At 39.4% G+C, this 24,972-nt stretch overlaps 4 protein-coding genes across 4 annotated transcripts in view; 2 read left to right on the forward strand and 2 right to left on the reverse strand.

Annotated features, from left to right (window-relative positions):
- The window catches only part of LOC311026784 (phospholipase B1, membrane-associated-like), a gene marked incomplete at both ends in the record, with an annotated part of 41,826 nt that extends 33,074 nt beyond the window's left edge, over window positions 1-8,752 (forward strand). Inside the window, 25 exons of the mRNA XM_084030483.1 lie at window positions 1,019-1,092; window positions 1,241-1,284; window positions 1,377-1,485; window positions 2,412-2,463; window positions 2,561-2,641; window positions 2,731-2,796; window positions 2,878-2,978; window positions 3,078-3,264; window positions 3,485-3,580; window positions 3,787-3,858; window positions 4,063-4,140; window positions 4,557-4,617; window positions 4,852-4,910; window positions 5,270-5,337; window positions 5,414-5,457; window positions 5,804-5,903; window positions 6,005-6,056; window positions 6,138-6,218; window positions 6,304-6,369; window positions 6,458-6,552; window positions 7,016-7,097; window positions 7,190-7,294; window positions 7,398-7,493; window positions 7,598-7,672; window positions 8,489-8,752. Coding sequence (XP_083886609.1) covers window positions 1,019-1,092; window positions 1,241-1,284; window positions 1,377-1,485; window positions 2,412-2,463; window positions 2,561-2,641; window positions 2,731-2,796; window positions 2,878-2,978; window positions 3,078-3,264; window positions 3,485-3,580; window positions 3,787-3,858; window positions 4,063-4,140; window positions 4,557-4,617; window positions 4,852-4,910; window positions 5,270-5,337; window positions 5,414-5,457; window positions 5,804-5,903; window positions 6,005-6,056; window positions 6,138-6,218; window positions 6,304-6,369; window positions 6,458-6,552; window positions 7,016-7,097; window positions 7,190-7,294; window positions 7,398-7,493; window positions 7,598-7,672; window positions 8,489-8,752 — 2,208 coding nt within the window. The remainder of the gene's footprint in view (window positions 1-1,018; window positions 1,093-1,240; window positions 1,285-1,376; window positions 1,486-2,411; window positions 2,464-2,560; window positions 2,642-2,730; window positions 2,797-2,877; window positions 2,979-3,077; window positions 3,265-3,484; window positions 3,581-3,786; window positions 3,859-4,062; window positions 4,141-4,556; window positions 4,618-4,851; window positions 4,911-5,269; window positions 5,338-5,413; window positions 5,458-5,803; window positions 5,904-6,004; window positions 6,057-6,137; window positions 6,219-6,303; window positions 6,370-6,457; window positions 6,553-7,015; window positions 7,098-7,189; window positions 7,295-7,397; window positions 7,494-7,597; window positions 7,673-8,488) is intronic.
- Window positions 8,753-9,878: 1,126 nt separating this feature from the next.
- Window positions 9,879-12,389, reverse strand: LOC311026785 (amine sulfotransferase-like; the record flags this gene model as incomplete). The annotated part of the gene is made up of 6 exons (XM_084030484.1): window positions 9,879-9,997; window positions 10,118-10,292; window positions 10,403-10,497; window positions 10,837-10,963; window positions 11,398-11,606; window positions 12,245-12,389. The coding sequence occupies 6 exons, from the start codon at window positions 12,387-12,389 to the stop codon at window positions 9,879-9,881; spliced, it is 870 nt and encodes a 289-aa protein (XP_083886610.1).
- Window positions 12,390-13,702: 1,313 nt separating this feature from the next.
- LOC311026786 (amine sulfotransferase-like) lies at window positions 13,703-16,579 on the reverse strand (the record flags this gene model as incomplete). The annotated part of the gene is made up of 6 exons (XM_084030485.1): window positions 13,703-13,821; window positions 13,942-14,116; window positions 14,231-14,325; window positions 14,668-14,794; window positions 15,575-15,783; window positions 16,435-16,579. The coding sequence occupies 6 exons, from the start codon at window positions 16,577-16,579 to the stop codon at window positions 13,703-13,705; spliced, it is 870 nt and encodes a 289-aa protein (XP_083886611.1).
- Window positions 16,580-19,273: 2,694 nt separating this feature from the next.
- Window positions 19,274-24,923, forward strand: LOC311026992 (serine/threonine-protein phosphatase PP1-beta catalytic subunit-like). Its single transcript, XM_084030722.1, has 8 exons — window positions 19,274-19,380; window positions 20,475-20,606; window positions 20,758-20,988; window positions 21,202-21,306; window positions 21,687-21,758; window positions 22,262-22,413; window positions 23,076-23,210; window positions 23,296-24,923. Exons 1-8 carry the CDS (start codon window positions 19,329-19,331, stop codon window positions 23,398-23,400), a joined length of 984 nt encoding a protein of 327 aa, XP_083886848.1. The 5' UTR covers window positions 19,274-19,328; the 3' UTR covers window positions 23,401-24,923.
- The last annotated feature ends 49 nt before the right edge of the window (window positions 24,924-24,972 follow it).

Raw genomic sequence — 24,972 nt, forward strand, 5'->3', positions numbered from 1 at the left:
TCCTCGACTTTTTCATGAGAACAAGGAAACTGGCAGGCATAAGAAAATGTTAACTTGGCAAGGACGTCTTCAAGTCCTCCAACACATCAACATTTCTTTATCATCTAGGCACTCTTTTCAATTTCATTGAGACACACTGGTTTCGGAAGAGTCCAATGCAATGATAGATTTACTATGCTTCGGAAACAATACCGGAAACCGAAGGCTCCTTGAGGGCCACGCCACAGAGACTGGGTATTCACAATTTATTACTGTGGAACTGAAAGAAAGATGGCTCGATGGTTATGGCATTATATTGATGCATTGCATTATATAATGAATAATGTAATATTTAAATTGTAGGGGCATATCACAGATATTGAACATGTGATGTTAAAAAGCTGCAAAGCACACTTTAGTATGAATTATGTGCAATCGCCTATATATTTAAAAAAAATTGTACTTCCACCACAGGTTTGATATTTTCTGTTTTGGGCTATCTATCTGGCTGCACGGTGGTGTAGTGGGTAGCACTGTTGCCTCACAGCTCGAGGGTCCCGGGTTCCATTCCTGGGTTGGGTTTTGGGTTCCTTCTGTGTGGAGTTTGCATGTTCTCCCGTGTAAGCGTGGGTTCTCACCGGGTTCTCCAGCTTCCTCCCACAGTCCAAAGACATGCAGGATGGGGATAGGTTCATTGATAACTCTAAATGTCCCGTAGGTGTGAATGTGAGTTTGAATGGTTGTCTGTCTCTACATATTGGCCCTGTGATAGACTGGCATCCTGTCCAGGGTGAACCCTGCCTTCACCCAACGACAGCTGGGATTGGCTCCAGCCCCCTGCAACCCTGAATACAGGATAAGTTGTAGACGATGGATGGATGGATGGATAGCGTATTTAATTATATGAATATTGTAGTCAGACTTGAGGGAGACTTAGATAATTATGTTAGAGGAATGGGGAAACAAATAAACATCTTTTATATCTAAGGTTATCAAAGAATCTGATGTTACAGAAACGTTATACTGTTCTATCTGTTAGGCAGGGAACGGCATCGCTTCCAGCCCCACCAACATCCTGGACGTCCTCAGCCAGTACAGAGGTCTATCCTGGAGGTAATGTAAGACTTTCCAACAGAACTAACATTGCAACACTACTTGTTGTGACGTGTTGACATAAATGTGGTTCTACAACCACCCATATATTTAGTTGGAAAGTCATTTTAATTCAGAATTTCAACATAACATTGTGTATTTTTTGCAGTATTGGTGGAGATGAAAACCTCACGACCATCACCACACTGCCTAGTGAGTCTTCTTAGTGACTGGTTCAAAGAACATGTCAAAGTCAGTCTTTGTTGCTATGAGATTCGTATTGTTATTTCCTTTGTTCTAAACAGACATCTTAAAACATTTTAACCACAACCTGACGGGCTATTCTGTTGGCATGGGCAAGCAGCATACTCCTCAGGCGTTCCTCAACCAGGCTGTAGCAGGAGCCAAGAGCAGGTGAGTTAGAAACATCTTCAGCAGCCACTTAAAGTGATGGTTCAGAGTGTTGACAAGTGTTGACAAGTGTTGACCTGATAATACAAGCATTTATAAAAACTCAGCGAAACTTTTTCATACTCTCGCGTGAAACTCGCGTGACGGCATCGGCTGGGTAAACAGGGAAGTGGCGTCGGTGCAGCGTTAGCATTAGCAGCAGAGGATAAAAGCTATCAGGCAAATGTTCTTTTAAATAAACTCCTGGTGTACTTACAAACTTTCAAACGCCTCGTTTAGTGAGTACAGACCCTATGTGTACTACTGCAGAAGTTTGGTAGCATTCCATGCATTATTAGTGGGGTAATTTAAGAGATATACAAGATGTACCATTAGCGCCAGTACTAAGCCATTCGGCTGATCGCCCTATCTTGACCAATGCTGACCATTACTAAAAATGCTTCCGAGGGGGTGTTTGGCTGGATGTCATGGTGAAAATGACCTAGGGTACATTTCACTCCGAACCATCACTTTAAATGTTTTTAATATGTATAATTTTTATTTTACTACAGAAAACTGTTTATGTTAGGGGAATTAAGCTCCAAATCCATTTGACATAAATGTAATTTGTCAATTGAGGAGTTCATTTTTCAAATTTTCTTTCTTCTTCGCAAAATTAAGCAAATACAGCAAAATGGACTAAATATCGGAAATGCTGCGATCTAATGGGACCACAATTGTTTAAATTGCACTTGTCTGCAATTTTACAATATCTGTATGGTTTACCATATAAACAAAAATAATCTTGAAACAAAAAAAAAATCTTGCTTTGGGTATTCTCACTAGCTTTCTCTGGACTTTGAATCTGAATTATTTTAGCGATATAAAAAAGCTGGGGAAAGTAGAATTATCTTTACCGTCTCATTATGATATTTTGTTTGTGTTTTAAGGAACATACCAAAACAGGTGCAAGCCCTGGTGGCAAGGATGAAAGACGACCCTGTAAGTTTATAAATTCATATTTATTCTTTACCTATTTTTACATTTTTAACATCACTACATACGTTTTGCGTTCCTGAAATTCTTCTTTCCTTCACAGAGGATACATTTTGAATCCGATTGGAAGGTGATCACCCTTTTCATTGGTGGAAATGACGTCTGCGACCACTGCTTCAACTCTGTAAGTGCTAATGTGGAGTAATAATCCACAAGTCATTTCTGAGAGGCGCCAAAAGTCACAACCTGAAAATGTTTTTCATCTATTTTCAGCTACTTCACTCTGTCGAGAATTATATTCATAATATTCGCGACAGCCTGGATTATTTACACAAAGAGGTAAAGAAATGAGCAGACATGCAGCTACACTTTTGTATATTTTGATTGTTTGTGAGCTTTGATTGAGCTTGTCTCTGTCAGGTACCTCGGGCTCTGGTCAACTTAATAGAGCCTCTTCATATCACCCCTCTGAGAGAAATGCACCTGGACAAGTCACTGAAATGCCCAACTTGGTTGGTAAAGTGAGTCTGTCTTTTCTACCTCCTCCTCATATTCTCACTGATATCGAAGCTCTTATAAATAAAGCGTGGTAAAACACCTGATTGTCCTTCCTTTGCCAGTATTCTGTGCCCTTGTGTTATCTTGCCAAAACCGGAGTCTAAAGCTCTGCAAATGGTGGAGGACTTCAATCGAGGCTATCAGGCAGTGCTGGGTGAGCTTGTGGAGTCCAGCTGGTACGACACTCGCTCAGACTTCACTGTGGTCGTCCAGCCGTTCTTCAGGAATGTCCTCGTCCCCAGACTGCCGGTCAGTGACAAAGCTCCAAAGCTTCCAAGTCATACAGACTTAGATCAAATGTTTTTTTTCTTTTCCCACTTTGTAATTTTTTTGTTCTAGTACTGTAGTACAACTTTTTCTAGAGCCTACATCAGATTACATTGGCCTTACTCCTACTTAGTATATTCATACATGTTCTGACTCTGTAAAAATCCTTAAGGTTCATTCATTTGCTTTACGTTTTCCACAGGATGGCCGTATGGATCGCTCCTTCTTCAGCGCTGACTGCTTCCATCTCGGACAGAAGGCCCAGACACTGATGGCTCGCTCCCTTTGGAACAACATGGTAAGTATTAGTGATTATAAATCAGAAAATATAATATATATACATGTACAGATCATAAATCACAATCTCAATATATGAAATAATTTGAGGATAATCCCCATCTCTCCCCTATTCCCCACCATGTCTTCAGGTTTAATGTGACAGTGTATTTTAAATTAGAAATGTTGGATGATACTCAGCTGTCACTCTGACTCTTGTTTTCCCAGCTGGAACCTCTGGGAAATAAGACTACCTTACAGGATTTTGCTGCAGACACTGACCTGAAATGTCCAACTGAGGTGGGAATTTGTGTTTAAGTCGAGTGAGTGCTCTTAAATGACGGTGCTTTTGTAAATCCTGCGATGGCTCACACAGTGAGAACAATTCTATAAATGAATCCCCAAAGCGTCTGTTATGAAAACCATGTAATGTTTTTGAATGTATACGTCGGTTTTGTAACTTTTGAGGACATCATGTAATGTAGGTTCTCTCACTTGTCTCAGACGTCTCCGTACATCCGGACCTATAACAACAGCAATTACACGTATGCTGGTCCCTCTCCAACACCAGGACCTATCAAAGTAAGCATTCAATCTCCATCTGAAACACTAAGAAGTGTCTCCTTGTAAAACCTAAACCTAATTTAATAATTGAAAGTCATTTATCAAGGAAAAATGCCAAATATTCAGCTTCTTAAATGTCTTCTTGATTTCTTTCTGTTTTGTATGAATATAAATTGAACATATTTGGATTTTTTGATAAAATGAGCAGTATACAAACATGACATCAGGCTCTGTGGACTTCTTAACCCTCTACCGCATGGTGTTGCCCTCAGGCAACAAACTACATTTGAACCTCACACTGGCCCCAGTTATCAGTTATCTTCTGCAAAAGCACCACAACAGCCAGAGGGAAACAAAATAATAATACAAAATGTTACTCTTTATGTTCATCCATCTAGTTTCTCAATATCAATCTTTTTCTTTATCCCACCCAGAACTGGGGAAGCGATTTCTCCTGTGTGGACGTTGCTCCATCTGGCACGGTGCCATCTTCAGGTGAGGCAGATAGGTATTTCTTCATTATCAGTAGACAGTCAATATGAGATCTTTTAGCTGATAGCTGAAACGAGGACAGCTATGCGCACCATCAATGCTCTAATCACTTACACATTTTACACACAGTGACTTTAAATCTGAGGGGGAATGGCTGCAGAAAATAGGAGATGGTGAAGTGCTAAATATGACATTGTATAAGAATGAGGTTGAAACTCTTGTTTATGTTATTTGTAGTTCACAAGCTAAGACCAGCAGACATCAAGGTGGTGGCGGCACTGGGAGGCTCTTTAACGGTTGGTGTCATAACCTAACACAATAATATCCATCTTATCCAGGTTATAAGTACAGGAGGCACAATGTAAATCACATATATAACAATTAAAATTAATGAGTACTTCACTGGTAGTGATTATCTTTTTTTGCATGTGTTGATGGGAAACGTTTAACATCAACCAGTAACCTGTTGTTATCAGCTATTTAGTGTCATTGAACTATGAACTCTCTAACCAGTTTGTGATGTGTTACCGGTAATGATCATCCCTTTTATGTTCTAGTGTTTAGGCTTTCACTGCTCTCACTGTTATCTGTGGCATACAATATTTATTACTTTTCTTTTCTTTTTTACATAATTTGGCTTTTTTTTTGTCTGCAGGCAGGCACTGGTGCGAAGGCAAAGAACCTGTTTGGGCTCAATAAAGAGTATAAAGGAGTATCGTGGAGGTACGACAGGCATGTAGTGTTGACAAGGTTTACAATAACCATCATGTTTCACAAACCATGCTGATGTTTGATGGCATGTTGGAGGGGATATGTCTCTGGAGACGGTCACAACACTACCAAGTGAGTTAATGCCACTTGTTTGGGGAAGCAATGCTGTTTCTGTGAGTGACAGAATGCTGTAGAGGAGCATTTTATTTTTAACCTTACTGTGGGGCAATTTCTAAACAATGAGGAAGTATATGATGAAAATACAAAATATGTTCCGACATGAGGCCCAATGTCTGCTCTTTCTAAATGGGAGCTACTATAGCCGCAGTCTTCACTTTAGTTTCCACTTCAATTTAATTGATTCCTCATGATATTTTGTTTGTAGTCCCATTTGCTACATCATTTTTTTACCCAGCTGCTAGACTGACGAAAAACTGGTTCTCAATCCATTTCCTTTTTTTTTTTTAATCTCAACCAGACATCTTGAAGAAGTTCAACCCCGCCTTAAAGGGCTTCTCAAAAGGCCAGGGCTCCAGACAGAAAGCCTTCAACATGGCTGTTCCTGGAGCTAAGACCTCGTATGTGGCGTGCTCTTTTATGTCCTCCACCTGGCTAAACATCATTGAACAAGCCATTGTCACCTCTCTAACGCCTGTTTACTCTCATTGTTCGGTTACAGAGAGGTCCCAGAGCAAGTCCAAGCTCTCATCAAGGCTATGAGAGAAAATAAGGTCAGACTCCCAAAAGAAGTCAACAAGTGACTTTATTCGTGTCTGCCTCCTTCGTGCTCATATGTTCTACATGTTACACAGGAGGTGGACTTCGAAAAGGACTGGAAACTTGTGACAATATTTTCTGGAGGAAATGATATTTGCAATTACTGCTTAGACCAAGTAGGTGTTCTTTGTATGTAGTTTACTTGATTAACCACTAGTGTCAAAGAACTGCAGTTTAAACAACAACATACTTTCTATGCAGAACAATCTGTCACCCAAGAACTACAGCCACAATATGATGCTCAGTTTGGACCTGCTTTACAAGGAGGTGAGATATTTATTACCAGTAATTATGTCATCTGTCATTGAAAGGTGTGTCATGTTCTCTCTCTCTCTCTCTCTCTCTCTCTCTCTAGGTACCAAGGCTGTTGGTTAACCTTGTGGACGTCCTGCAGATAGATCCATTAAAATCAGTTAAGAGGGACACGCTTGGCTGTTCCCTCTTGCAGAGGTTTTTTTTTTTCTGTTTTTCTCTCCGTTTCATCATCAAACCACAGACCGAAACAATCAGCAACTAGCTGAAGAACACAGGGATCACAGCATTTAGCAGCTAAAGAACAAGGTTTTTATATTATCAGGAGCTGGTGGAAACCAAGACCAAAGTGGTCAAAAAATGGTGTAGTTTCTCCTAAATCTTATATCATTAAATCATCTTATAAATATCACGATTTTCTCAAGCAGTGAGAATTAAAGACACTTTTCAAAATAGAAAAACAGAAGTTACCAAAGTGGATGAGATTCTACAGCTATATTTGTGTTGATCTTCTGATATGTTTGTATTGTGATTTTGTAATCAACACAAAAGTAGTAATAAAATTCTTTGCCAGTTCGAAGTTTTCTGATTCTTTCATTTGGGATCAGCTCCTTTTTCATTTTGACAAAAGGAGAATAAACGGGAAACTGTTTGTTCACAGGACAAGCTGTCCCTGTGTTGTCAACCCAGCCGAAAAGTCCCCAGAGTTTGAAGAGATAAAACGAATCAATCGTGAGTATCAGGTAAAAGCAAAGAGGTCTTTCAATCATTTAAATATATATGTTTTAAATGGGGATCCTTCCGTCATTCCTCCTGTTGTCATTTCCCCCCTCAGGCTGAGATGCAGTATCTTATTTCTGGGAATCGCTATGAGGGAAAAGAAGACTTTGCTGTTGTACTTCAACCCTTTTTACTCAATTCCTTCATCCCTCATATTGGAGTGAGTAACAGAGACATACAAACGTGTCCCAACAATAAAAAAAAAAGCATCAAGACAGAAATAATGAAGTGTACCCATGTTAAAAAGCTACTCTTTTCACCAGGAGGGTGAGGTTGACCCAAGTTTCTTCTCTGTGGACTGTTTCCACATCAGTGAGCGAGCTCATGCCGAGATGGCTATCGCCTTGTGGAATAACATGGTGAGCACGGAGCCGGGCCAAAACGCAGCACCAAAAGCAGTTCTTCCAAGTGTTTTTGTTGCTGTTTTGTTTGGTTTTACAGCATTTCTCCCCTCTGTCTTCAGTTGGAGCCCATAGGCAGAAAGCAGAACTACAACAACTTCACATATGACCGATCTAAGATTCACTGTCCTTCTGAGGTATGTGTGGTGAGAAATCCCCATGTTCACAACTCAACTTAGTGGTACATCACCAAACTAGATATATCGACTAATTAATAAGGAATAGAGTTTTAAGTGTCTAAGTTTCATGGCAACCAACAGTGTAAAATAATCCAATATATTTTTAAAATATAGCTTGAATATTAGGGAACCAGGGAAATAAGTCACTTTGGCTTTGTTTATCCTGTGCCATGCCTCAGTTTTATAGATGGATTACTTTATTTGATATGCTGCTGTTTATAATTTGTTGGATTTAGTTTGTTTTGTGTTTCTGCGTGTTCATGTTTGATTGAATCTATATGCTTTTTTTTGTTAGCCGTTGTTTTTTTTTGGTGATACAGTTCATGGTGGTAAAGGGTGTTATGTGTAGTTTATATAGTTATAGTCATTTTAAAATTTAATTTCAACAGTTCGTAAAGTCTTGAGAAAGAAACATGGAATTAGGAAATCAAATATTTGATGTGGATAATGCCTTGAAATGAAACAGATAAGGCCAAAAACGGCCTTTTGATATAAAAACTCCTGAAGTGACATAAAAGCTTATGACCTTAAAATGTATTTTACAATCCCACAATTTCATGATTTTACATTTTGTCGGTTTTTATCATATATTTAATGAGATAATTTATTTCCTAATGTCTCGAACACATCGGATCTCGATACTACCTGACTCATCGACCCATAATCCTTTAACTAAAGTGTGGCTCTTTGCGGTTGACTTTTCAATATAGATTGAAGATTCTATCACACGTTTATTTTTAAGTCCTGTGCTGAGCTGTGTTATGTTTCCTTCAGGCCAATCCTTTCATCTTCACCAAGATCAACAGCCTACCAAGTCCACCTGTAACCACGACTACCACAACTGCTTCTACAGTCACCATGGCTACCACGGTCTCTATGGTTAAGTGTCCCTCATCTATGCCTGTGTGGGTGCCAGTGATTGTAGGACTTGTCAGTTTACTGGCTGGCGTTCTCATTGCCTGGCTAATTCTCTGCAGTGGTCAGCGTTGGAAAGATAAAGTGGAGAATGCAGTTGAAATGAAGGGAACTGGTTTTTGATGCAGTTCTTGGTATGAAGCCGTATTTATTGTCTACACAGTATATTTAAGACTTAAAGCTGCGGCAAGCATTTTTGACTACTAGAGGGCAGAGAGTAGACGACTTAACTTGGCTTTGTCTCTTTTTTTTGCCATCTGTTGAATTTAAGTTGAATATTCGTTGACGCTGTAGCCCTGGTTTGATCCATCAATTTCTAGTTGTTGACTTTCTTCACCAGATGCTTGTTTGATTTAGCTCTCTGCCGTTTCACCCGCTGGAATTTGTGAACACTCGGCTTGCCTGAGGTTGTAGAAGAGAGTCTTTGTTTGAGGGTCGTCAACAAAGTTATCTAGAAAGCTACGAGGAGCTGCAGACCGTGATGCAGATTTTCAGTTGGAGTGGCTAGAAGCCTGTTCATGTTATAGAGACTAATGTGATTTTAACGTTATAACGTTATAATGTTTGATGCTAACAATTATAACGTTAGCATCAGAATGTTACATTGGCCCTCACTGCAAATATGTCATTTTTTTTAAATGTTTGTACTACACAGAAATTGTGAAATATCCCATATGTAATTGGCTGACATCGTTGAATCCAGAAGTTTTGTACATTTCTCTTCTCATTTGTATTTATTGATAGAATAAAATTACCACAATATTGGAAACATGGCTGCCTTGTTAATCACTAAATGAATTCTACATTATCCAGGTGATATTTTTTAGCCATACTAGCTTGGTGGCTCTAGGAATTTGATGTTTGTTGGATTTACTGTTAAGATTCGATGGGACTTCGGACCCCAGAGCAGAGACTGACACAAGTCCAGGTAAGGAAGGAAGTAACAATGTTTATTGCTCCCCATAAGGAAATGCAGAGCACCTTATCAGGTGGTGTTCATAGATGTTGTAGATGTTTTTTGATAACAAAGTAAAAAGTCCACAGACGAGTGCACAATTCAACATATACGAAAAATATAATTCTCAATGAATAATAATCAAATGGAAAAAAGAAATAGTAAAATTGTTTGCATATGGCAGTTTTTAAAATAGATTTTTTTTTGTGGAAAGTATTGAGGGCCAGACAAAAAGATGTTTATATAATCTCTACTGCATTTCCTTCAACACTGATTGACCGAATGACAATCGTGCTACGGTTCCTGCTCCGAGGTAAAGCACGGAGGCAGGCCATCCAGATTCTCTTTCAACACTTTGTCAAAATGCTCATTCTGGGCCACTGTGAAGAAATTTTTCCAGTCACCAGCCACACCTGTCGACGATACACGCACAAATAGACTTCATTAGAACGTGATCTAATGCAAACTCACCTCTTAAAAACATAAAGAGAACACATAATCTACTATTAAAACCTGCATGTAGAAAAACAAACCTTTGCGCATGGTTGCGGTCATGTAGCGTTTCTTTTCCAATAAGTCCTTGTAGTTTGCCTTGGGGTCTGTCTTCATGCTCTTGAAGGTGGACGCCTCCACAACATGATCGATCGCTTCGTCTGTCAGATCTTTTCCCAGAAAAGCACACAGACCCACAACTTCTTTTCTGAGGTCCTGTTAATTACAAATGTTGAGGAAAAACCTTACATGTGTTCCAACTATACTTTATAGTGTATAACTCTGTTGATATCATAGATACATAGATGGATGAGTGGATTACCAACCTTCAACAGATCTTCAAACTTGACGAAACGTATGTCCATCTGGTCTTTGGCATTGTAATATTCTCTCACATGATCGAACCAGGATCCCATAAAACCTGTTATAGAGAATAAAAACAAGAAATGCAGACACACAAATGCACTATTTTTGCTCTTCTCAAACATTCCTACATTACAACAGTATTATTTATACTATAGAGGTGTCAAAAGTACAGAAAATGTGATGGCAAAATGTAAGGAGTATAAAGTACACGTTTGTTTTAAAATGGAAGGAGTAAAAGCGAAAAGTTCTCAGAAGTACTCCATCGAAGTACATTTACATTTAGCAGACGCTTTTGTCCAAAGCGACTCACAATAAGTACATTTGTCGAAAGAAAGAAACCACCACATATCATTGCCAATAAACTCTGTACTATAAATATAACACTTGAACCTACCATTGCCATCCAGGAAGTCCTGAAAGAAATCTTCAAAGCTCTTTGGTGTTTCCAACATGACCCAACTATGAGCAAAGTGATAGAGGGACACCAGGACATCCTTCGGGTTTCTCATCATGTACACAACCTGAACAGCATTCCATAAAAGGGGTTACCACTCTTGTTCATAGCTTAGTATCTGTAAATGAGCACAACTGGCCAGTCAAGCCTTGGATTTCTGCCGTCTATCACAGGGCCGACATGTAGAGACAGACAACCATTCACGCTCACGTTCACACCTACTGGCAATCTGGCATCCTGCATGTCTTTGAACTGTGGGAGGAAGCCGGAGAGAAACTGTGTATCTTGCAACCAGAAATACAACATATTACCTGTGTACATTAGCAAACTATAAGTGTATTACGTGTATTTTATATATGTATATATATATATATATATATATATATATATATATATATATATATATATATATATATATATATATAATGTATGTATGTATATATTTTTTTTCTGGAAGTCTGGAATGACAGCAGCAGAGACAATACTGTAAGTTCATGTTACCTTGACTCTCTTGGTTTTCACTCCGTGGGGCAACATGTCAGGGGGGAGGTGTGTGCGGTGAAGCCGAGGATCTGGTCTTTCACGAAGAAAGCTGTCCACAGAATTGCCCTCCAGCCAAGGAACACGCAACCTGTTGGTGGCGTCTTCCACCTGGTCGGGGTGTCCAGCATCCATAATCTTGACAAGAATCTGCTGCATCCATATTGTGCCTTCACACAGAATAGATAGTTAATGCTTATGTTGAATTGCATGCTTGCCTGTAAAGCTGACCTGCTGTGCATTAACGACAAGCCTCTAGGGGAAAGTCATTTATTAGAAGTAATTAACTGGAAGTACTATTTGAACACTTTATCTATTCCTATATGTATCACCAAATTATACAGTTCTGCCAAGGACATAAAATACATCATGCTTTATTTTCCAAGTCTGTAACGTCCCACTAATTCCCCAAAGGCTCCCTAAAAGGAACTAGAATAGCCTGTCATGTAAATGCAGAGCACCTAACCAGGTGGTGTTCATAGATGTAGATGTTTTTTGGGCACTTTAACAACTTCCAGTGTCATACAAGACAGCTCCAAAACAACTACTTAATGCATCATAGTGTTCGGTATTCCCTTACAAGCTTATAACTTAGAAAGTAACAAAGTAAAAAGTCCACAGGCAAGTGCACAATTCAACAAGACTTCTCAATGAATTATAATCAAATTACATTTCTTTAAACTTGTTTGAATATGGCATTTTTTTAAAGAGATTTTTTTTTCTATAATTAATATCAAATAAGATTAGTTATTTCCAGAAAACGCATTGCAAATGATTAGGAAATAACAGATATGTGTCATTGACTGACCTGACTTTGGGTAAGTGATTAGATAGATATCACTCGGCCGGACATCAACATGCTGGAGAGCATCAAGGTCTTTGGGTTTCAACCCCTCCTGCACAACAAAGTTCCTTCCTTTGTATCTGAACAGGTAAGGGCTTAGTAGATCCATGTGTGGATAAATGCTTCGGTCAGCTTCTAGTCGAGATCCTTCAACAACATAAAAGAGCAAGTGTACCTCTACCAGAATTAGTACATGCTTTACTCTGCAACTAATAAAACAGGTTTTATACTAATTGCAGAAAATCTCCTCCCCCTCCAAGCAATGTTGGAATGTGCCTCGGGTGGAGACCAGGAGTTTTACCTGCTCCTCGATTTTTCCATGAGAACAAGGAAACTGTCAGGCATCCCTCTTTCCTTGTTCAAGGTGCGTATTTGACCAAAAATAAACTGTCCAAGGGGGCTTTTCCCTTGGATTTTCACTGCATCACATTTATGGAATCAATTAGATAGCACTGTTGTCTCACACCTTGAGGGGCCCGGGTTCCATTCCTGGGTTGGGTTTTGGGTTCCTTCTGTGTGGAGTTTCCAGGGTGTGCCCCGCCTTCACCCAATGACAGCTGGGATCGGCTCCAGCCCCCTGCGACCCTGAATACAGGATTAAGTGGTAGACGATGGATGGATGGATGGATGGATGGATGGATGGATGGATGGGCTGTCTATCTGATCAGAAATGAGAACTAGCCTAGGTTTGATGTAGTGTTATTGAAAACCCAAGTTTAGTTTTTGTAAGAATGTATTTTTTTATTTGTTTATTTATTTATATTTATTTATTTTTTTCATCAATTTGGACTTTCATTTTGGACTTTGTGTACACTTTTGCCATCCAATAAAGGCAAAATGGCCGTGACTTAAAACACTTAGACGCGCACTCTAATAACTAAATGTAGTAGAGTAAAATGGATCATTGATACTATATAGTATATAGTAGAGTGACCTAAAGTAATGAAGGCAAGTTTCTCTCAATTGTGCTTAAGTGCAGTACTTGAGTAATCAGAAACATGGCGGAAAGCGAGTTGAACGTTGACAGCCTTATCTCTCGATTACTGGAAGGTACTGTAGCATTGCGAGAGATGCCCAGAGCAGAGACTGACACAAGTCCAGGTAAGGAAGGAAGTAACAATGTTTATTGCTCCCTATAAGGAAATGCAGAGCACCTTATCAGGTGGTGTTCATAGATGTTGTAGATGTTTTTTGATAACAAAGTAAAAAGTCCACAGACGAGTGCACAATTCAACATATACGAAAAATATAATTCTCAATGAATAATAATCAAATGGAAAAAAGAAATAGTAAAATTGTTTGCATATGGCAGTTTTTAAAATTGATCTTTTTGTGTGGAAAGTATTGAGGGCCAGACAAAAAGATGTTTATATAATCTCTACTGCATTTCCTCCAACACTGATTGACCGAATGATAATCGTGCTACTGTTCCAGCTCCGAGGTAAAGCACGGAGGCAGGCCTTCCAGATTCTCTTTCAACACTTTGTCAAAATGCTCATTCTGGGCCACTGTGAAGAAATTTTTCCAGTCACCAGCCACACCTGTCGACGATACACGCACAAATAGACTTCATTAGAATGTGATCTAATGCAAACTCACCTCTTAAAAACATAAAGAGAACACATAATCTACTATTAAAACCTGCATGTAGAAAAACAAACCTTTGCGCATGGTTGTGGTCATGTAGCGTTTCTTTTCCAATAAGTCCTTGTAGTTTGCCTTGGGGTCTGTCTTCATGCTCTTGAAGGTGGACGCCTCCACAACATGATCGATCGCTTCGTCTGTCAGATCTTTTCCCAGAAAAGCACACAGACCCACAACTTCTTTTCTGGGGTCCTGTTAATTACAAATGTTGAGGAAAAACCTTACATGTGTTCCAACTATACTTTATAGTGTATAACTCTGTTGATATCATACATAGATACATAGATGGTTGAATAGATTACCAACCTTCAACAGATCTTCAAACTTGACGAAACGTATGTCCATCTGGTCTTTGGCATTGTAATATTCTCTCACATGATCGAACCAGGATCCCATAAAACCTGTTATAGAGAATAAAAACAAGAAATGCAGACACACAAATGCACTATTTTTGCTCTTCTCAAACATTCCTACATTACGACAGTATTATTTATACTATAGCAGAGGTGTCAAAAGTACAGAAAATGTGATGGCAAAATGTAAGGGGTATAAAGTACACGTTTGTTTTAAAATGGAAGGAGTAAAAGCGAAAAGTTCTCAGAAGTACTCCATCGAAGTACATTTACATTTAGCAGACGCTTTTGTCCAAAGCGACTCACAATAAGTACATTTGTCTAAAGAAAGAAACCACCACATATCATTGCCAATAAACTCTGTACTATAAATATAACACTTGAACCTACCATTGCCATCCAGGAAGTCCTGAAAGAAATCTTCAAAGCTCTTTGGTGTTTCCAACATGACCCAACTATGAGCAAAGTGATAGAGGGACACCAGGACATCCTTCGGGTTTCTCATCATGTACACAACCTGAACAGCATTCCATAAAAGGGGTTACCACTCTTGTTCATAGCTTAGTATCTGTAAATAAGCACAACTGGCCAGTCAAGCCTTGGATTTCTGCCATAACAGTGTGATTCAGTAACATGGGACATTTAGCCATGGTCAATTGTGATGTGTCTAGCTGCGTACCCATTTGGCCTCTACTACTGGCTGCAGTGAAACCAAGAAAACTGAGATGTTCTTTGAAATACACAGTCAATACGTTTATTCCTCAAGATGTCCATCCATCCATCCATTTTCTACCGTTTATCCTGTATTCAGGGTCACGGGGGGCTGGAGCCGATCCCAGCTGTCATTGGGCGAAGGCAGGGTACACCCTGGACAGGACGCCAGTCTGTCACAGGTAGACTCTCACATTCACACCTACGGGCAATTTAGAGTCACCAATGAACCTATCCCCATCCTGCATGTCTTTGAACTGTGGGAGGAACCCGGAGAGAAACTGTGTATCTTGGAACCAGAAATACAACATATTACCTGTGTACATTAGCAAACTAAAAGTGTATTATATACATGTATTATATATATATATATATATATATATATATATATATATATATATATATATATATATATATATATATATATATATATATATATATATATATATATATATATATATATATATATATATATATATATATATTTATTTATATATATGTATGTATTTTTTTTTCTGGAAGTCTGGAATGACAGCAGCAGAGACAATACTGTAAGTTCATGTTCAATACTGTAAGTTCATGTTACCTTGACTCTCTTGGTTTTCACTCCGTTGGGCAACATGTCAGGGGGGAGGTGTGTGCGGTAAAGCCGAGGATCTGGTCTTTCACGAAGAAAGCTGTCCACAGAATTGCCCTCCAGCCAAGGAACACGCAGCCTGTTGGTGGCGTCTTCCACCTGGTCGGGGTGTGCAGCATCCATAATCTTGACAAGAATCTGCTGCATCCATATTGTGCCTTCACACAGAATAGATAGTTAATGCTTATGTTGAATTGCATGCTTGCCTGTAAAGCTGAACTGCTGTGCATTAACGGCAAGCCTCTAGGGGAAAGTCATTTATTAGAAGTAATTAACTGGAAGTACTATTTGAACACTTTATCTATTCCTATATGTATCACCAAATTATACAGTTCTGCCAAGGACATAAAATACATCATGCTTTATTTTCCAAGTCTGTAACGTCCCACTAATTCCCCAAAGGCTCCCTAAAAGGAACTAGAATAGCCTGTGATGTAAATGCAGAGCACCTAACCAGGTGGTGTTGATAGATGTAGATGTTTTTTGGGCACTTTAACAGCTTCCAGTGTCATACAAGACAGCTCCAAAACATTACTTAATGCATCATAGTGTTCGGTATTCCCTTACAGGCTTATAACTTAGAAAGTAACAAAGTAAAAAGTCCACAGGCAAGTGCACAATTCAACAAGACTTCTCAATGAATTATGATCAAATTACATTTCTTTAAACTTGTTTGAATACAGCATTTTTTTTAAAGAGATTTTTTTCTCTCTAATTAATATCAAATAAGATTAGTTATTTCCAGAAAACGCATTGCAAATGATTAGGAAATAACAGATATGTGTCATTGACTCTGACGTGTCACTGACCTGACTTTGGGTAAGTGATTAGATAGGTATCACTCGGCCGGACATCAACATGCTGGAGAGCATCAAGGTCTTTGGGTTTCAACCCCTCCTGCACAACAAAGTTCCTTCCTTTGTATCTGAACAGGTAAGGACTTAGTAGATCCATGTGTGGATAAACGCTTCAGTCAGCTTCTAGTCGAGATCATTCAACAACATAAAAGAGCAAGAGTACCTCTACCAGAATGAGTACATGCTGTACTCATTCTGGTAGTACAGCATTCCTCCCCCTCCAAACAAGGTTGGAATGTGCCTCTTTGTCTCGGGTGGAGCCCAGGAGTTATTTACAGTTATATTTACATTTAGGTCATTTAGCAGACGCTTTTGTCCAAAGCGACTTACAATAAGTACATTTGTCAAAAGAAAGAAACAAAGAAACCACAACGTATCATTGTAAAGTAAGTGTTAGATCCTCGCCTGAGTAAAGTAGGAGCTGTTCAGCAAACATACCTTAAGAACAACAGTGCTATGATCAAAGTGCTATGTGCTAGGTAAGGTTTTTTTGTGGGGGTTAGTGGGTCATGCTATGTAGAGTCGAGGTGAAGTCTGAACAGGTGAGTCTTGAGCCTTTTTCGGAAGATGGCAAATGACTCAGCTGTCCTGACATTAGTCGGGAGTTCGTTCCACCACTGAGGACCAGAACAGAGAAGAGTCTGGACTTTGCTGAGCTACATTTGTTTGATTTCAGCGATGGTGGTACCAGCCGGCCAGCTGAAGTAGAGGAGCGAAGTGCTCGCTTCGGGGCATGAGGTTTGACCAGTGTTTGAAGGTAGATGGGTGCTGTTCCATTGATGGCCCTGAAGGCCAGTGCCATCATCTTTAGTTAGTTTACCTGCTATCTTCGACTTTTCCATGAGAACAAGGAAACTGGCAGGCCTGCATCCCTCTTTTCTTGTTCAAGCTGGCTTTTCCCATGGATTTTCACTGCATCACATTTATGCAATCAATTCGATAAATTAGGTTGTGTTATGTTATAACTTGGCAAGGACGTCTTCAAGTCCTCCAAGACATCAACATTTCTTTATCATCTAGGCACTCTTTTCAAGTTCATTGAGACACACTGGATTCGGAAGAGTTCAATGCAATGATAGATTTACTATGCTTCGGAAACCTTGAGGGCCACACCACAGAGACTGGGTATTCACAATTTATTACTGTGGAATTGAAAGAAAGATAGATAAGAAAGACAAGCCCTTCTTACAGCCATAATGAAGGTGCATTTACATGTTTTTCTTATGTACACATATTTTATACACACAGAAAATGATAGAATACAAACAATGACAACAAGAAGTAAGTGGTAAATAAGGCAATTTCTTACTGAAGCTACTCAATACATTGATTGGTCAATTTTATAAAAGGCTATTAATAAAAAAACAAGTATGATCTTCAGGAAAAAAAATACACCACAATCGATGTTTATGGCATTATATGAATGCACTGCATTATATAATGAATAATGTCATATTTAAATTGTGGGGGCATATCACAGATATTGAACATGTGGTGTTAAAAAGCTGCAAAGCACACTTTAGTGTGAATTATGTGCAATCGCCTTCCTATATATTTAAAAAAAAATTGTACTTCCACCACAGGTTTGATATTTTCTGTTTTGGGCTATCTATCTGGCTGCACGGTGGTGTAGTGGGTAGCACTGTTGCCTCACAGCTCAAGGGTCCCAAGTTCCATTCCTGGGTTGGGTTTTGGGTTCCTTCTGTGTGGAGTTTGCATGTTCTCCCCGTGTAAGCGTGGGTTCTCTCCGGGTTCTTCGGCTTCCTCCCATAGTCCAAAGACATGCAGGATGGGGATAGGTTCATTGATGACTCTAAATTGCCCGTAGGTGTGAATGTGAGCATCAATGGTTGTTTGTCTCTACATGTTGGCCCTGTGATAGACTGGCATCCTGTCCAGGGTGAACCCTGCCTTCGCCCAATGACAGCTGGGATCGGCTCCAGCCCCCCCGTGACCCTGAATACAGGATAAGTTGTAGACGATGGATGGATGATCAGAAATGAGAACTAGCCTACGTTTGATGTAGTGTGAAGTTATTGAAAGCCCAATTGGTTCAAGTTTAGTTTTTGTAAGAATGTATTTATCCATCCATCCATTGTCTACCGCTTATCCTGTATTCAGGGTCACGGGGGGGCTGGAGCCGATCCCAGCTGTCATTGGGCGAAGGCAGGGTACACCCTGGACAGGACGCCAGTCTATCACAGGGCCAACATATAGAGACAAACAACCATTGATGCTCACATTCACACCTACGGGCAATTTAGAGTCACCAATTAACCTATCCCCATCCTGCATGTCTTTGGACTGTGGGAGGAAGCCGGAGAACCCGGAGAGAACCCACGCTTACACGGGGAGAACATGCAAACTCCACACAGAAGGAATCCGGGCCGATCCGGGAATCAAAACCAGGACCCTCTTGCTGTGAGGCGAGAGTGCTACCCACTACACCACCGTGCAGCCCCAGAATGTATTTATTTATTTATATTTATTTATTTTTTTCATCAATTTGGACTTTCATTTTGGACTTTGTGTACACTTTTGCCATCAAATAAAGGCAAAATGCCGTGACTTAAAACACTTAGACACGCACTCTAATAACTAAATGTAGTAGAGTAAAATGGATCATTGATACTATATAGTATATAGTAGAGTGACCTAAAGTAATGAAGGCAAGTTCCTCTCAATTGTGCTTAAGTGCAGTACTTGAGTAAGTTTACTTGTTGCGAAGTGTTAGTGGGTCTCCGCGGGTTGCCTTGGAAGGCGAAAGCTGTTTTGAGCTTACAAGTCTCAATTCAGGGACAATTTCCCCCTCATGTCTAGTAGCCTCCTCTGTGACTATCAGAAACATGGCGGAAAGCGAGTTGAACGTTGACAGCCTTATCTCTCGATTACTGGAAGGTACTGTAGCATTGCGATATTTTTCCTTCCTGCGTCCTTCTTCAAGAAAATGTCTGAATTGTATGTTCTTGTTTGGAACCAGTAACTTTAAAAAAAACGAACATGTTAGCATCCTTCGTGTTTAGCTATCACTGTTGTTCACCAAGCAAACCCGTAAGCTAACGTTCACCGTTTAACGTAAAAAGCAACCTGCTCCGGGAGTAATGTAGATGTTAGTTACCGTTATCATGATGTCACAGTGCCTTCTACCTAGCGTTACGTTTTCGCTAATGTTGGATTGTTAATACGCGTTAGTCTTGGCATTCAAAGGGGAGAGTGGCGTAACAATTAGCCGGAACTCGCTAACTATGTGAACTAGTAATATCATGTAACGGTGTAACTGGCAGAGTAACGTTTGCACTTTAGTGTCATGTCATTAATGGCTGAATGCAACGGAACGAGGAGGAATCGTGGAATGATGTGGTTGCTAAGTAACATTAACTGTTCTCGTTGGCAAGGCAAGGTAGCTAGCTCGTCGGCTAACAGCCAGGACACGCCCCCTTACCTAGGAAATCACTCAAGCCTGCATAACTGCTGTCTCAGAATCATTAATAATATCTGGCGAATTTCTGACAATGAAACATGTCCTTTTATTTCAACTTTATTGGAAGCAAATTAAGTGAATGGTGTAAAGTGTTATTTAATCTATATCACATAGTATGTCATGTTTGGACGTATAATAACATAATTAACATAATTCTGGTATGGCAAATGTATAATTTACCCAACCAAATCCAAACCAACTTTATGAAAACGCTACTAAAACAGTTGAAATCAGCTGAAAAAATATATATTTAAATATATAAAATATATTTTTTAGCTACGAACCCAGTCTTAAATTAGGTATATATTTGAATGCACAGACATACAATACTGATTTAGCCTACAATTTGAAAATGAAGCTGTCCCATAGTCATGAAGGTAAATTTGATGCCTATTAGTTCTGATCTCAGGTAAATAAATGCTTAATTGTCCTAATGTCGGTGGTCTAATTCCTACACACCCCCTTTTTAAAGATCCAAGCCGACATTGACCTTTGTACTTTTGACTTGCAGTGCGAGGATGTCGTCCCGGGAAGGTCGTACAGATGACAGAGGCTGAGGTGCGGGGGCTCTGCATTAAGTCCAGAGAGATTTTCCTCAGTCAACCGATCCTGCTAGAACTTGAGGCTCCTCTCAAAATCTGCGGTGAGAATGTTAAATTAATTTGACTTTAATGTTAAAGTCAACCTTAAGGTGATGTTAGAAACAAACACAATCACTCGAAAACCTTATAAATATCAATTGAGGTTGTAATGTTTTTGCAATGTCGTGACACCATTGAATATGGTCCTTCCAGGTGATATCCATGGACAGTACACAGACTTGCTGAGGCTATTCGAGTATGGAGGCTTCCCTCCAGAGGCCAACTATCTGTTCCTGGGGGACTACGTGGACAGAGGGAAGCAGTCGCTGGAGACCATCTGCTTGCTGCTCGCCTACAAGATCAAATACCCAGAAAACTTCTTCTTGCTCAGGGGGAACCACGAGTGTGCCTCCATCAATCGCATCTATGGCTTCTATGATGAGTGTAAGTTGGAAAACATGCCTGTTTGTCGTGCCCTGGCGACATGTGCCTACTGTTCACTCTCCTAATTTTTAGGTGATCTGGTGCAAAATCACAGAAGAAGAAATATCAAATCTGAGTGTAGAAAATAGGTATTATTTAGTTAAATGCCTCATTAAAATTGCTTCTTGTCAGATTTTGTTCTTTGTTTGCCTCATTTCTAAAATGTTTCCTCAGGCAAGCGCAGGTTCAACATAAAGCTCTGGAAGACCTTCACAGACTGTTTTAATTGTCTGCCGATTGCAGCGATTATTGATGAGAAGATTTTCTGCTGCCATGGAGGTTTGTGAAGCATCTCCGTTATATAACATCCACTTGTCTACCAAAGTGTGTTTAAGTGGTTTTAAAATGGAAGATAATGTAATTATTTAATTTATTATTGATGGATATTTATCATTCTGTATTGAAATGAAGGGTATATTATTGTATGTAATAGCAATATTGTATGTATGGTTTAGTTTTTGTAGGGGATAATTATGTCGTAATAATTACATATATGTGAAAAAACTATAGGTTGTGAGTAATCATTTATTACATCATGGTGCTATAGATAATGTAGTTTATTTGTTCATTCTATTCTTGCCACATCAGTACATTACCTGTACGTTAAATTATCTGTAGTGTGTGTCACTTCAACATATTCATTCATATGTTCTCCTCAGGGCTATCACCTGATCTACAGTCCATGGAACAAATTCGACGCATTATGAGACCCACTGATGTCCCAGACACAGGTCGGTTGTGTTTGTGTTCCTGAACTGAAAGGAGACAATATTTTGATACTGTCTTCACTGCTTGATTATTATAGATTGACAATTTTTATGCACATTTGGTTAATTGACAGAAAATAATGCATTTTTCCCGCCGTGATTTAAATGTGCACGTAGCACCAGTCTCAGATAACTAACTAACTAACTACGAGGCAAAGTATCATGAGGGTCAATTAAAAAAAAAACAAGTTGATGCAACTTTAGCTTGTCATAGTTTTTCAAATGTTTTTCTAGAAAACTCTTCTGTGAAAACACCCCAAATTAACATTTAGTGATTCCTATATGTGATTACGATAAGGTGATTTTTTATTTAAATACATTGTAAAGGAATGTTTCTGTCCCTAGCTTTATGAACCATATAAGCGGTTGATCACTGTAACCATGATCACTACACAGTATAAAAATGTATGTGTACACACACACACACACACACACACACACACACTTAACTTTACTGTTTGTGGCAGGCTTGCTGTGTGACCTGTTGTGGTCCGATCCCGACAAAGACGTCCAGGGCTGGGGGGAGAATGATCGGGGAGTTTCCTTCACCTTTGGGGCCGATGTGGTCAGCAAGTTTCTCAACCGGCACGACCTGGACCTCATCTGCCGAGCACACCAGGTAACACTTGTGCCGCATTCTTTCTTTTTTTTATTACAGGGGAACATTTCAGATTTTCACCCGGCTTTGTATTGTTGCCATATGGCTGGTATGTGCAAATGAACTAACCATCTAAAGTGACCGCGAACGAGGTAACACAAGGATCACAACTGACGTCATACAGTCGACACGGTTTCCAAAGGAACTCTGGGAGATGAGGTCCCAGAGGCTCACCTGCAGTTACATCTACCACCAAAAAGGCTGCTAGAAGCAACAATTCTCAAATCCTACAGATTACAACGTTAACTTTATTTTATAAATTCACGACTGTTAAGTTTAAAATGAAAAAATTAATTCCTGCAAGTATAGAAACTAATGTTTCGTTAATGTATTGTTAATCAGTTCAGTTTAACACATTCATAGACGACAGACTGATTTCATGTGAAGAAAAACTCACTTATTTGTAGTTTCAGTGAAGGCAGGTTTCTGTTAACCCTCTGATTTCGGCATGTCTTTTTATATTCACCTTGTAAAGATTCAATATTAACTTACACTAAGGTGTGTAGTGTTAAATTGTCAAAACTCAGATATTCAAATGTTCAGTTTACAATCATAGAAGGCTTAAAACATAACTTTTCTGTTGATTGACTAATAGTTCCAGCTCGAATCCTGCTACTTAACAGGTTGTTGAAGACGGCTATGAGTTCTTTGCCAAGCGACAGCTGGTAACGCTGTTCTCTGCCCCCAACTACTGCGGGGAGTTTGACAATGCAGGCGGCATGATGAGTGTTGATGAATCCCTTATGTGCTCCTTTCAGGTAAATAACTCTTGTTTGTTGTCTCGTGTCATAAATCCTGATGTGATTTTAATGTATTCATTGTGACCATTATCTTTTCTTTCAGATCCTGAAGCCGTCAGAAAAAAAAGCTAAATACCAGTATGGAGGGGTGACTTCAGGACGCCCCATCACCCCGCCTCGCACTGCTCAGGCACCGAAAAAGAGGTGAGCGGCTGGCCCTGACTCTCCTGCTCCTCCTCCCCCGGCTGGTCACTGGCCCAAGTCCCTGCAGGCAGCCTCAATCACTCCAGCCTTCTCTCAGTCAGCTTGTTCGTGCGTAAACAAAAACTCCAGGAGTGTTTTTGCTTGTTCTGTGGGTATTTTTATGAACATGTGAGTGGTATTTTTTCCATTTATTTTTGATGCCATGGTATGTATTAACTCCGTCGTCCCCTCTGCTAATCACACCATTCAGCAATATTTAAACCAAACTCTTGTGGAATGGGAAAGATGTTAAGAAACCATGCTTCTCTTTCTTCACATTAACAATTTCCATCGTGATTTAGTGATTGCATGCACACTTGTGAGAATGAGGTTCATTGCTCTAGTTGATGTAAAATCCATAGATTCTCACAGACAACAGGGATATGTGTTTCTCCTCCTACTGCCATTGTCTACTACTGTACTGGATGATGTAGTACGCTGTTTGTTGGATTAGTTTGGCATTTTGGGAAATAGGCTTATTTGCTATCTTCCAAAGAGTTAAATGAGAAAATTGACACCACTTTCCTGTCTATCAAATATGAAACTACCATCACCAGCTGGCTATCTTAGCTGAGCACAAAGACTGGAAACGAGGGTAAACCAAGGTACGCTGTACCTTATAGCATTCAGTAGATGCTCTACATTCGATCAGTGTTTCCAAGCTCTTGCATTTTTTTTATCCTTCACATCACTGAAAGAGTGTTTGTTTCTATAAGAGCAGATTTGCATTGTTGGTATAAAAAAAATAGGAAAACAGAGTGATGCAATAGCATCAGTACTGAGGTAAATTCAGTGGATGTGGAAAATGTGGGAACCCAAACTCGGTGGGAACTGAGTTTGTGTCCTTTAGTTTAGTGAGTACAGTAGGTGTGTAGAAATGTAGAGAAGGATATGAAGACCACAGCAGAGACTGAAATACAGTACAGTATTAAATAGTAGAAGTATATTCATCTTCACAGCAATAGATGTCAACCTCTCTCACACTGAACATTGTTGCACATCCTGTAAGGCCTGTCATGGTAACTACATTTGTTGTACCGGACACAATTAAGATATAAAAGAAAGATATTGTCATTTTACACAACATTATGCCACCAATATAATGATAATTTAAAAACATAATAATGCAAGAAAAACCTGCAGTTTATGTTGGCGTCAAAACATTGAGGTAATGTCTATATATTGTATAAGTCAATACTGCAATTATCATGACAGACCTACTTCCAGTCATCACATGACATTATAAAGAGGTCAAAATAATAAAGGCAAGATGATCGTATTTTGTTTATTGTTGGCTAGTTATATTAGTTATACATTTCCAACTCCTTGATGAACATTTCACCAACATGTTTTTATTTATTTAAATCTTGCCTTTTGCCTTGTAAATCTATCCGTCTTCAAGTTGGAAACAGTTTGTGAAGACGTTTTGAGATTTGTATGAGTTTGTGTGAAATGAGGGAAATAAATGGAAATACTGTTGAAACTGCATTCTGTTTCTGGTTGATTGAGTGCTTAACGAACTGGTAGTTGACCATGT

The sequence above is a fragment of the Eutrigla gurnardus genome, assembly GCF_963514095.1.
Source record: "Eutrigla gurnardus genome assembly, chromosome: 16".
Taxonomy (NCBI): Eukaryota; Metazoa; Chordata; class Actinopteri; order Perciformes; family Triglidae; genus Eutrigla; species Eutrigla gurnardus.